At 45.3% G+C, this 13233-nt stretch overlaps 4 protein-coding genes across 4 annotated transcripts in view; 1 reads left to right on the plus strand and 3 right to left on the minus strand.

Annotated features, from left to right (window-relative positions):
- The window catches only part of C922_00908 (hypothetical protein), a gene marked incomplete at both ends in the record, with an annotated part of 2404 nt that extends 1830 nt beyond the window's left edge, over positions 1-574 (minus strand). Inside the window, one exon of the mRNA XM_008816520.1 lies at positions 17-574. Within this exon, the coding sequence (XP_008814742.1) occupies positions 17-574 (558 nt within the window). The remainder of the gene's footprint in view (positions 1-16) is intronic.
- A 935-nt stretch (positions 575-1509) lies between these two features.
- Positions 1510-8530, minus strand: C922_00909 (hypothetical protein; the record flags this gene model as incomplete). The annotated part of the gene is made up of 2 exons (XM_008816521.1): positions 1510-8109; positions 8300-8530. The coding sequence occupies 2 exons, from the start codon at positions 8528-8530 to the stop codon at positions 1510-1512; spliced, it is 6831 nt and encodes a 2276-aa protein (XP_008814743.1).
- Positions 8531-10028: 1498 nt separating this feature from the next.
- C922_00910 (hypothetical protein) lies at positions 10029-10727 on the plus strand (the record flags this gene model as incomplete). The annotated part of the gene is made up of 1 exon (XM_008816522.1): positions 10029-10727. One exon carries the CDS (start codon positions 10029-10031, stop codon positions 10725-10727), a length of 699 nt encoding a protein of 232 aa, XP_008814744.1.
- A 737-nt stretch (positions 10728-11464) lies between these two features.
- C922_00911 (hypothetical protein) lies at positions 11465-12859 on the minus strand (the record flags this gene model as incomplete). The annotated part of the gene is made up of 1 exon (XM_008816523.1): positions 11465-12859. One exon carries the CDS (start codon positions 12857-12859, stop codon positions 11465-11467), a length of 1395 nt encoding a protein of 464 aa, XP_008814745.1.
- Positions 12860-13233: the final 374 nt, after the last annotated feature.

The following is a 13233-nucleotide window of genomic DNA, read 5'->3' on the forward strand; positions in this document are numbered from 1 at the left end:
TGGATCTTTCCTCCACGGTGAAGAAGAAGCCGTAGTCCAGCTCAAAGTGTCTTTTCTCATTTGGGGAATCACTTCTTCGGTCACTTTGTAGTTCACTTCGTTTGTCACTACGTCTGTCACTTCGGTGCCCACTTCGTCGTCGAGTACGACTCTCCCCGTGGCTATCCTCATGGTCGCCATACCGATGGTGCTGCCTCCTTTTCGACGTCGTGGGTTTCCCTTCTTCGCGTCTTCCTCCTAGGTCGGCACATTTTCTACTCACATGGGTGCCTCCCGCATGTGTGTGCGATTCCCCTTTTTTGAAATTTACTTTAACGTACGTTCCGTCTCTCCCCCGGCTGCTCCTCTCCGCAGGGCCCCCATTCTCCTCCACCCCACCACAATCACTCTCTTCCTGTGCCTTGTAGGCTTCAAATATTTCCGAGTGGACATTGCTAAGTTCTTTCTCCTTAAGTAGAGAAATGTAAATGTTCCTTCGAACATCGAGGTTGTGTTTTTTTTTAATTTTACTTTTTATATTTTTATACATAATAATTTGCCTTTGTTTATTTTCTGAAATTTTATTTCCCATCATGTGTGGCTATAAGGAGGGGGGTAGTACATGTTTTGTGCGTGGCTATGTGTGTTTGTACGTGTGTGCAATGGAGGGGGAGTTATTACCACTTGGCAGACTGAGGATGCTTGGTCTCGTTTTGCTACTCGTACTAATAGCAGCATGAGATGGAGGCGCTGGTGTTGGTAATGCCGTGTGTGCAGAGGGTACACGGACGGACAGTTAGTGGACCTCCTCGGAGGGGCACTACAGACGAAGGAATGAACAGCGGCAAATTGTACTACTCTGAAGAAGGCATAGAGAAATCTGCCTTTTTGCGCCTGTTCTGGGCGAAGTGATGAGTGCTTAAATGGTTTTCCTCACGCCAGTTCGACGCGCATATTGTCCGTGTTATTGGCCTCTCTGCGCGTTTGTTTTCATCTTAAGATGGTTTGGTTTCCATTTTGATGTTTCTCTTATCTCTTCATTTTAATGTTTTTTTTTTCCCTCCATTTTAGTGTTTTCTATTTTTCCTCCATTTTAATGTTTTTTTTTTCCTCCATGTTAATGTTTTTTTTTTTTTTTTTTTTTTTTTATGTACACAAAAAAAAACTCCTTCATGTGTATCACGCATGGCATGTGAACACTAAAAAATTTTTTTTTAAGAAATAAATTTTCATAAAAATGGCAAAACAAATAGTATAACGTTTCGAATGAGGATTGAGAAAAAAGGGGGACGAGCGCAATTACACCTTGGAGTGGGAAGTGGCCAAAAAAAAAAAAAATGTGGCACCGGGGGTGGGGCGACGAAGCGGTGAGGCAGCGAAGCGGCCAAGTGGAGTGGCCACTTAACTGCGTAACGGCGTGACTTCTTAACCGCGAGGAGCTTCGACTGGGGGAGCCAAGTGCAACGCGCTGGAATTGTGGAACCATCCCACGATGCTGCAAACAAAACAAACGTGTCTCGTCTCTTCCTCTCACTTAACCGGTAACACCCTTGTGGGCAAGTTTGTTATGATCGTTTTGTAAATTTGGTGTATATTCTTCTGGGGTGTGTATCCCCAGTGTTGTTGCTCAAAGTTCGGGGAGTCGTGGTTCGCCAAAAAGTAGTCAAGCATGAAGATGAATTTCCTGATGAGCTCTCCTTTGATGTGTTTGAAGTGACTGACGAAGTGGGCGATGCAGAGCGCGCAGGTGAGGACACTTAGGGAGCGTTCCCTCTGTGCCAAGCGATCCAGTTGGAAATGGGGACGCTCGCGGGAGGTGCCATTTGTGCTCGGTCCACTTGGCGGGCTGCAACGACATCCTTCGCCGCGTTCTTCGCTGCCTCCTGCACCGCTCCCCTCCGCCCTTCCCCCAAACAGCCCGCAAATTATGCCCAGAAGATATTTCCTGTAGTGCCTATTGGTACGAAGAAAAACGGCGCGCCGCTTCTTAAGGCTAAGTTTGATCGTCTGCAAACAACAGAGCACCCCAAAAAAGGAGTTAAGCATTTCCACAAGGGTATGAGCCCTACCGCGTCGGTCATAAATCTGTACGCTGATATTTTTTCTTCTGCATGTAACTGAGCCCTGCTTGTGAAAGGTTTCGCCTAGCCCGTTTTCACCACACCTGCTGCACACGAGGGCGCATGACCCATAAAAGTTGTTCACAAATTCGGATGCTTTTAAGTACACTTCTTCGTTCTTACGGATGTTATGAATAACCAGATCGACGTCCTTGCTGCAAACCTTGTGATTTACTTCCCACAGGAATTTAATTAACATCTCGAAAAAGAAATTGGCGAGGTAATCAATGCTATGCAGTAGACTTTCCTCCGAGGGGATGACATCCTTCTGGCGCTTCCTTTGAGTGGAAAATTTGGTATCCTTTTTATGGCCCGTCGGAGGGGCCTCTTCTTCTTGTTGTTTTTGTTCTTCTTCTTCCTCTTCTTCTTCTTCTTTTTCTTCTCGTCCCTCCCTTAACACACAACTCTGTGACTCCCCTTCCTTGCAATTTAAAATTTGCAATTTCGGCAAAAGGGCACAAAATGTATCCCAAAAGAAGCGCAAAAGAGGGTACACAGGCGCATAATATCCAACATAGAAATAAGATATTAACAGAAAAAAACAGAAATGCACATGCAAAGAAGACGAACAGTTTACTTGAAAAAAATGAAACAATTTCAAAAGATGGTCATATAGCAAATTATTTAACACAGTTAAAAAATTGCCGCTCTGAAAATTCATATATGTATAGCAACGTTTAAAAACGTACTTAACAAAGGAATGGCCAGAAAAAAAAAAACTGTCACTTGTGTGAAACGACTGGAACAAATTTGGAGAAAAGATGCATTCCCTCTTGAACATTCCATTTTTGAAGAAACACAAAAATAATGAAGAATACCTTCTTGTTATAACGTCCTCCAAACTTATACATACATTTTTTAAAAAAAAATAATCCTCAAAAAAATACTTCAGAATTGTCATGATCATAATGCTGAAATAATACCCACTGTTTCTTCCGATGTGCAGCAGCATATGCATAACAACGTCTTCGTAACTTCGATTCTTCTTTAGCACTGTAGAAAAGTCCCTGTGGAGGAGATGGGCAGCCCTTCCTCCCAATTCAGTACAATGCCTTTCCCAAAGGAGAGTGAAAAAAAAAACTTCGCAAGAGAGACTCCTGTATAAATCTAAAAGGGAAGATAACGCCCTTCTCCAATTCAGCATGCGGAGCAGGTGCGCCAGCTTACACACCAGAAGGGACATTTTCTTCTTCCTTCCTGGCGAATGTCTGCAAGTCGTTTGCCCTTTTATAAGATGGCGTACATACTGCAGACACAATTCGACGCTGCGTTGGTTAAGTATCTCTAGGTGTGGCTCATCTGTCCCTTCTCCCACCATCAAATCTTTCACAAACGCGCGAAAGGCACTGCTCACCTTTTTTAACCCACTTGATTCTTCATGCCTGTGGACAATGTGGCCAATATGCGCAGACACCTCGCGCGAGTTCCAAATAGGTTTCTTCTTTCTTAATGGATCCCCATTTGGATGTCTTCCCTCCCTCCCTGCGCATAAAGGGAGCTCATGGTGGTATCTCTCCCTGCACAACAGATAAACGACTCTCACGAAATTGTACACATCAATATTTTTAAAAAAAAGGAATACGTTCACACCCCGCTGACGTCTTGTACATCGGTGCTTCTTCTCTAGATGGGTGTATGCCCTCAGGAAGGTCTCCACATGGAGACGGTATTCCTCCCTTTTCGCTTTCTTCAGATGGTTTCTCCCTCCTCTTTTTGCCTCGACGTTATCTGGCAGATGGAAACAATTCTGTTCACAAGATGGCTTGCCATGTGGGGGGGATGCTACCTCTTGGGTGGATCCGCTTCGTTGGGTTCGTGACCCGTCTAACCGCTTCTCAACGATGTAAGCCCGGGAGAGGCCCCCCCCGTGGGGGTTGTCCACAGCACACTTGGCGTACATGTCGACTTCGCTCCTCTTCCTCGCCGCTTCATCGAAGCTGAACAAGAAGGAAGTCCCATTTGGAACGTGGCCGCCCACTCCTTTCATCGCCCCCTTGGCTTCTTTCCCCTTGGCTTCACCCCCCTTTGCTTCTCCCCCCTTGGCTCCTTCCCCCCTCACATAACTGACATACTCAGCTAGGTAACCAAAATTGGAGAACTTCCTCACGAACGACTTCAAATTTGCGTCTGAGCTGCCCTCCGAGTTGTAGTAAAACCCGAAGAGAATATCCATCAGCAGGATGTCATTCCGTATGATGTGTTCATTCCATTTTTGGAAAAATTGCATTTGTTTATTTCCCACGATGTTAACCATGCCATGTTGGTGTTTCTCTTCCTTCTGGTGATTCTCCTCCTCTTGCTGATCCCCCTCACGTAAGGACGTTCTCCAAAGGATACCCCTCCCACGATCGTCCTTACTCCTCACTTCCATCTTGACCTTACAATTAGGGTGCAAGCGGAACAGAACAATTTCTGTGTCAAATAATTTGACAAATAATTCATATAGGAAGAGACACTCATAAATCTGGCGATACTCATTGAGGTTTATTATGTACACCCCTTCAGTGACCTTTCGATAAAAATATAACCTCTCTGTGCATTTCAAAAAGTCTTGTATTGTCATTTGGTCCTTTAGAATGCCTTTCTTGCAACTTGCATTTTCCATGTACGTTTTTAGAAGCTTCCTGAGGGTAAGTATTTTACGCAATTCGATCTGCTGGCGTTGGATCCCTTCATCACGGACATCACCTCGAATTTGGGGAGACCTTCCTTTTCGCTCTTCAAATTGGGTGCAGGAATTTTTCCCATTGTTCCGGAGCTGCTTTTGCTCCACATATTCGTGGTGTGCATGTGGAGACCGCTGTGTTCGCCCTACTGCTTGGAACAATCGTGTAAGGCGATTCATTTGGGGGGGGCCCCTTCTTCTCACTTTCTCGCCCATTTCTTTCCTGCAGGGCCGCCTTGGCCACTCAAACCGCTCACCAACTTTCGCCACGATGCTCCTTTTCCACCTTCGGTACAGGTACAACGTGTGCAGCAATGGAAGCACGTTTCGGAGAGTCCCCTGGCGATTTATCCTCCTGTTACATTGGAAGAAAAGTTCCTTCTTAGAGAGGTGGGTTGCGTGCCTTGGAAGGGGGACTCCATCGGAAAGTGTCTCCCTCATTGCACCCCCTTTTTTGGACAACCCTTTCACCACAAAACGGAGATTGTCAAAGAGGTCAAAGGTGTTTCCTCCATCAGATGAGGGGCCTTCTTTGTATGTTTCTCCCCTTGCTCTGAAGAGATGGTTTCTCTTCTTCCAGCAGCCGCCACCCGCGTCAACAAAGGCATCGTATCCTATTCTTCCACTTCGGTCTCCTCCATTTGGCCTAACGACGCTTGTAACGGACGTTATTCTCCCAAACTGGGGAGAGAGCATCTTCAAATCATTATCGGCACCTTTTAATTGCACCGCTGCGTAACTTCTTAACCGATTGACTGTTCCTGTCTGCGCGATTTCCACTTCTCGATCAATATGTGAAGGAGGGGTAAGCGGATTTTCCCCGCCCCCCAGCCTCCTCTCCGGAACGTACAGGGGAAATTTTCTGAAGCAGTAATTCTCCCTGTATATACAACTCGTAATGACAACTTCGAGGTAGACAAAGATGTGGAAATAGTGCAAAAATTGAAACAGCAAATGGGGGGTACTTCGAATGAGTGTTACACACGTGGCGAGGTCGAAGTTGTTTACACACGGGAGATGGCCCTTCAAAGGCGTGTCTGGAAATACCTCACACGTAACAACCTGGCAGAAAAGGGGCATATACTTCACCACGGCGCTCCTCATACGGCTGTACAATTTTTTTGCCTTCTTCACATTGACATGCAAATAGGCGGGGTTAACAGGAGCATAAACACTGCGGAACAAGTCCACCCCTTGTAGAAAATTATTATCAGTGATAAAATCCGACCCAGTTGCTTCTACCCTCTGGGTTACGCAAAGTGAATTCTTTATATTCTTTTTTACAGCTTCTATATTTTTTAATAGTACCTGACTTATTTGGTCGTCCAGACAGTGAGCTTCTTCCACAGGTAGGAGGTCCTTCTCCACGTGGAAAAGAAAATTTGGATCTAGGGAATCCCTCCTTCCGTTCAGGTAATCGAAAAAATGACTCACATGGAAGAGCAGCATGTGGAATGAGTACCCCTCCAAGTGGGTCACTTTTTCTATTTCGTGTGGGAGGTATTTTGCCAATTCGAAGTTGTCCTCAATGTGCACTTCGCACAGGTAGAAATGTGTTGTCCCCTCTTGTGCTTTACCCTCACATGTGTCTCCCCCTATCTGGTGGACTCCCCCACCTGGTGTCACATTGTATGGTGATATAAAAACATCACTTATGTTTTGCGCAACGTAAAAATCGTGTCTCATGTTCGGATTAAAGTATAATAAGAAGATTTTCTTTTTCCACTTCACCGAGTCGATTATCTGATTTGGGGGGAAATATTTCCAAAAAGGATCATCTATTCTTCGATGTGTTTTATTTTCTATTTTGTTCCCTTTTTGGGATTCATTTGGGGGTGGGCTATCCATATGGTCTCTTCCTTTCGGGGAAACGCATTCTGGGGACAACCTTAGATTTTCTTCTCCACAGGGAATCTTCCCCTGTGTTCCTTCCCCTTCTTGTTTGCCCAACTTATTGTTACTCTTGTTACTTGTGCAATGGGTTTCCCCTGGTCGCTCTTGCTCTCCCCTCTCGTTGCATCCCCAGGGCAGGGAACCCACATGGAGGTCCACCATCTCCTCTATTTCGATGCTTCTAATATTAATCACCATTATTTTCTTGCTTTTAATTCTCCGCAAAATATTTTCCGCATCGTCCAAATGGTGCATTAGGAATGATAGGCATTTTGTTTTCTCCCCACTGGCTTCGTCTTCCTCTTTGTCTTCCTTTCCGTCTTCCCTTCCATTTTCCATCCCTTTTTGCATCTCCTTTTCGATGAAACTTCTTATCAAGTCTATATCTTTTCTCAAGTGGGCGAGATTTTCCTCCTCGTCGTCATTTCTTGGCAGCTTACCGGCGCAGGCATCTGGGGAGCCACTCGGGAAGGACCGGAACGGGTTCGCCAACTCAAAGAGGAGGAAGTGATCCTTGTCTATCTTGTAACATACATTTGCATTCGGTCTTAGCGGCAGGAGGAAATTTTTAAATTTTGTTAAAATTTTCTTTAACAGAGTTGTGAAGTGGACGTTTTTAATGAGCTGCTTTACGTACAAGTGGAATGGGAGGGGGGTTCCACCACCGTCTGGACGATCTCCACGGCGGATGCCATCACTCACCAAGTCGCTATCCACGTCGCTGACTTCGATGCTAACTTCGGCGGTAACCCCCGCCTTAAAAAACAAGTAAAAAAAATAAACAGATGAGTAGTAAAAAACCAGCGTGTTTATCACCCTTTCCCCATGGCTTAGCCACACACGCCCATTTTTCCTCAAACTCAAAATAAACGGGCAGCCCCCCTTCCTCCCCTTGGAGTTGCAAAATACAGACCGATAATAACTCCTGTTTTCTTTTTTCCCAATGGTGCAAAAGTTAACCTTCCTGTCAATCACATCTTCTACATTCATAATGACGTTAACCCTTTCGCAGGTGACCAAAATTATGTCTCGCTCAATTTCTACGTGGCCGATTGGCCCGTTTGTCTTATCGATGAGGAGAATATTCGCCTCGCTTCTTACCCTCGACCCTTTTTTCTTTAAAACGATGCAGGACAGAATGCCCTGCTGGTCTCCCACGAAGACGTACAAGGTTTCTCCCTCGCAACTTCCGCCGCTACTTCCTCTGGAGCATCTCCTTCCTCCCGAGAAGCTCCTTCCCCGCCTGCACCTCAGATCCTCCTCCACTACACAATTTATGCTTGTTATGGCCCCTTTATGGAAAGGACTCACCAACCTGCGCACCCTTTTCTTTTTCTCCCTCTCTGTGCTTAAAAAACATTTTCTCCTGGCTAGCTTCTTACTTTCCAGGATGTAAATGCCCCCCTTATCCGTTCCGTGAATTAGGAGGTGAAGGCGGTCCACGGCAAATATCTACAAAGGGGAGGAGAGAAATGGAAAGAGAATGATGCGAATGGAAAGAGGATCATTCAAATGGAACGATGGCGATGCAAAGTGGGTCACAAACGAAGCTGCAGAGGGGAAAAGCTTCACTTGAGCTGTTCTGACCCCCTTTCGTTGTTCCCCCACCTGATGGAGGCACCCCTCTCTCCCCACTTCTAACCTTTGTTACTATTCCAGACGTTTGGCTCCTAATGACGCTGTAAAAGAGGACGGGTTCGAATAAGCACGGCCCTTTCCTCTTAAAAAGGAAGATCCTCCCGTTGGATGAACCGACGTAAACAAAGCCATTGCTGACACATAGGGAAAAGAAACAGACGACGCCTTCGCGTTCATCCTCCTGTAGCGCTGATTTGTGCACCTGCAACTTGTGTAGTAGGGCAAAGGTTTTCATTTTCCTCTTTTTTCTGCGTTACATTTTTCACCATGTTCTTTCTTCTGTCTGGGAAACATCTGGCGCTCTCCTTTTTTTTTGGCTGCTCATGTTTGATGGGCTTCCACAAATTATGTTGTCCCCACTGGGTTCATCACCAGATTTGGGGCCTCCACGTAGATCACTTGTGCCAAAAATACTGCAAATGTTTGCGATTGTCTGTTAAGACTTCTCTGTGCCCCTCCCCCACTTGTTATTATAACCCTCTTGAGCGCTCAAAGGGTTGCTTCCCAGTTATGCCTCTGAAGGGGCTCACATATTGGGGGTGCAAAAAGGGGGTTTCCGCTTGGCTCGCTTAAATTGGGTTTAATCAGAGATAAGTTTGCTTCCCTTCGGGGGGAGGGAGACCCCTAATGTGTGATGCGAACAGCATGGATGACGCACAACCCGTGTGGTCAACAACCGGTGTGGTATCTCATCTGCCTGGCGGTTCATCGGCTGCGGGTGGCGAAGTGGGTGAAGTTTCAGCTCTGCTCGCTTCCCCCCTTTGGGCGTTTTCTATGCCTCTTCTATTAGCGCAGGTTTTTTTATAAATACTGCGCACAGTTGGGCAGGCGCAAACGCACAAATGTACAAACATGCGTGGATATGATATGGTTACGTTTTTCTGTGCACTTGTTTGTAAGTTCTTTCTTCCTGAGGGGTGGAGTGTCGGATAAATGCCTTTGCAAGGCTAACTCCACCTCGGAGGCTCACTTATATCCCACCCAACTCGTGCGCAGTAATAAGAGGGCGCAGCCCCAAAGGTTCATCCCCCGAAGGGAATAAGCCAGAGGAGCGGCGGCGGCGGTCTAGCGGCAGTAGGAGCATCGGTAGCAGCAGCGATAGCAGGAAAAAAAAGGCAAACACTTTTACAAATGCACAGCGACAAAATGTCAATTTAATGGCCAAATTAGCTACCAGAATACGTTAAAAAATAAATTGCGAAATGTGATGGGTTCCCTGCGGTGATAAACTTTTTTCCCCCCGCATCCCCGCGCAATTTGTTTGTTTTTTTTTTTTTTTTGTTGATTACTGTACATATATATAGGCGATGATATGCTCTTTTTACTGCTCCCTTGGCAATCCAATGTAGCACATATTCGTTGGAGGAAAAAAAGGCAGAGGACAAAAATTCAGGAGCACTTGCGACTTGTAGGCAGTTCACCTTGGTAGTCACAGTGCATTCTCATGTACCTATGCGTGAATGGATTGACGAGTTTATGAATTCACCATCCAGAGGAGTCCTCACCATTTCGCGTAAATGCGTATCTGTTGCGACTACCAAGGTGAAGTGGAAAAGGTGCCACACTGGAAGAAGCCGTATCCTGTCTGAGGAGGAGCCAGCCAGGCAGTGTGAATCAGTAGGCATAACAAAGTTGCCATAACGAATCTGGCCTAAGCAAGCTGGCCTAAAGAAGCTGCCCTAATCAAGCTTGCCTAACCAAGCTCGCCTAACCAAGTTGGCCTACCCCCCAAGATGGACTTCCAAAACCGAGTGGGCCACAAAACGGGCAGCGGCATGCCCATGACGAGGGAGGACATAAACCAGGAGAGACGTGAACGACTGAAGCAACTCGCACTAGAAAATATAGACATCACGAAAGACCCATATATCCTCAAAAATAATGTTGGCATGTACGAGTGTAAATTATGCTTAACTCTGCACAACAATGAAAGCTCCTACCTATGTCATACGCAGGGGAAAAAGCATCAAATGAATTTGAGCCAGAGATTACTAAAAGAAAAAAATGAAATGACCACCAGTAAGTTACTAAACAAAGCTACTCCAGAGCCAAAGAAAATTGTAAAAATCGGAAAACCAAGATATGATGTCACCAAAGTGAAAAATAAAAGAAATAAACTCGGCATCCTATTCGAATTGTCCTTTCCGAATATTAAAGAAAACACCAAACCCAAGTTCCGCTTCATGTCATCATTTGAACAGAAAATCGAACCTCCAGACAAAAAATATCAGTACTTGTTGTTCGCAGCCGAACCCTACGAAACTGTTGCTTTTAAAATTCCAAACTTGGACATAGACGAGACGCATGACTTTTACTACAAGTGGTTTGAGAAGAAGAAAATTTTCGTCATGCAGATTCACTTCCAGAATCCCTCCGAGCACAACCGCGTGCGCAGGCGCCGCAACTTCCTGCCCCAAAACGTCAGGTGGTGATGGCTCCGATGCGCCGTCCCGCTTCGACCGAGCGTCTGTCCCATTTATACCCCGCGCATATTCCGCGCATATCCGACTTCTACCCCGCTGATATCCCACTTCAACCCGTTTGAACCCATTCGTTTGCCAAGACAGCGTACCTCCACGAGGCACGCATCCATCCCGCTTAATCAGCGCAGCATTCTGCGTACCACGTGCTGTGCTAACTTTACAACACATGCCACGTTGTTCATTTTTTTTTCTTTTCTTTCTTAAAAACTTAATTGTGACAAAATGCGAGCAGTCGCAACAAATTATTTTTTTTCAAGATTAAATTGGATCGAACATAGAATAGGCACAAAATGCAGTAACGTGAAAAAGGGGTTCAAATTAAACTGTGCAAAGTGTGTATGTGTATGCACACGCACACATGTATTGGCTCACATTGGAGCCCCTCTCGCCGTCGCGCACTTATTCCTCCATTGGGGAATAATTCCTTTTCAGCACCTGTTAGGTGCTCTCCGGGAAAAGAGGGAACGCACCCGAAGAAGGGTAACAACTCTCGTCGCGAAAACATTACCACGCATGGCGCTTCAAAAAACAAGGAAATGCGCTTTAGGCATTTTCGTGCGCGAGCGGCTTATACAGCTATAGTGTCCACTCGGGTAAAAAGGGGTTAGCAAAGTGGAAAGAGTTCCTCAACGCACATGCAAATGCGCCACCCGACATTCAACACAGTGTCCCTTCGCGTCAGCTTCCTACAATAAGTAGACGCCTAGTGCTATTAGTACGAACAGGTACATCAAACTAGATATCGTCGAATTCGCCATTAGCAGCTTGGCGGCTTTTTTACACGCCGCCATGTCCTTCGAGACCAAGCTCTGTTTGAATTCATCCATTAAAGCCTTTCTGGTCTTTTCTTGTTTCCGGGCTTTCTTTTGGCCATTGTTGCCCTGGCTTCCACTGACCTCGCTTCCACTGGTCTGACTTCCACTAGCCTCGCTACCTCTAACCTCACCGGCTCGTTGCAAATTTTCTGCTTTCTTCTTCTTCTTATCCGAAGCACCTGGCTGCGCCAAGGCATCCTGTGCAGTCTTCAAACATTCGCCAAGAAAATTGTCCAATGTTGAAACGGAAAGTCTGTCTTCTCCCACCTTGTCTAGAGTGATAAAAAGCTTCGTGGCGTCGAGTTGACTGTCCTTAATAGATTGGTACACATTAAGAGACTGATCCGAAGTAACAATCCCGTCGCTGTCTCCAAACGAAGCCCTAGGAAGGAAATTTACACCTTCGTTTTGTCTTAACAGTTCATCCACGTTTAAATTAATAAGGTGGTCTCCTTGTGCCCCTACACTTTTTGTGTCATCTTCTGTATGATTTGCATAGAACACGGTGTTCACCGTAGCAATGTCGTTACTATTTGTATGCTTCTGAAATTGCATGTGTAGTGATATTGATCCGTAACTGAAATCATCTTTCATGATGTCAATGTTGCTGTTGTACAAATGAAATAACTCTTTCATGGGGCTGATATACCTAGACGGATGTAAGCCAAATACTGTGAGCATTGTTCCCAATTTTTCCCTTAAGCTTTCCGAGGACTCACTCTTTTGTAGCATGGACACTTTGGGTGCGACGACTGCTGTGCCGTCTTTGGGTGCGACGACTGCTGTGCCATCTTTGGGTGGAACGACTGCTGTGCCATCTTTGGGTGGAACGACTGCTGTGCCGTCTTTGGGTGCGACGACTGCTGTGCCGTCTTTGGGTGCGACGACTGCTGTGCCATCTTTGGGTGGAACGACTGCTGTGCCATCCCTGGTTTTATTTATTTTTGCTGCTGCCTCCGCTGCTGGGGATGTTGCCCTATTCACTCTCGACTTCCTTCCTCCTTCTCCTTCTTCCGCCTCCTTCACACTTAAGGAGGACTGAGGCCTCGACAAGGGGCCATTATTCACGGTGGTGGTGACACCATCTTGCGATTTTCCGGGCTGCATATTCTGCAGCTCCTGCTTCTGTTCATCGTTCGAATTGGGTCTTACATACTTTGATTCTGATTCACTATAAACGTATCCATCATCGGAACGGGCCAACAAAGCTGAGCTCAAAAAAAAATATGTAAGGAACAAAAATGGGAAGTAGCATCTTTTGGCCATTTTAAACTTTAAAAAAAAAATTGAAAAGAATTTATCTGTTCAAAGGGGAACTGTTTCGTTATAATGACAAACCTTTTAAATTTTAAAATAAAAGGGGGGAAAACAAATGCTTTGAAAAGTATAAGAAATTGAAAGAACACAAGTCCCACAAAGTACACAACAAATATATGTTGAAAGAATTGATTCCAAACAGTGGGAAAATTTCGGTTGCAAAATAAAACATGTGTTAAAAACTACCAAATGCGGAAATTAATTTTATTTAAAATGTCGATGTTATTTTGAAAACGAATAAAAAAAAATAAAATTATAAAAAATTGAAGGGGAACCAAAGTGGGTTAATCCAGTTTATCTTTTTTTTTTCCTTTTAACTGGCT

Source organism: Plasmodium inui (genome assembly GCF_000524495.1).
Source record: "Plasmodium inui San Antonio 1 unplaced genomic scaffold supercont1.3, whole genome shotgun sequence".
Lineage (NCBI taxonomy): Eukaryota > Apicomplexa > Aconoidasida > Haemosporida > Plasmodiidae > Plasmodium > Plasmodium inui.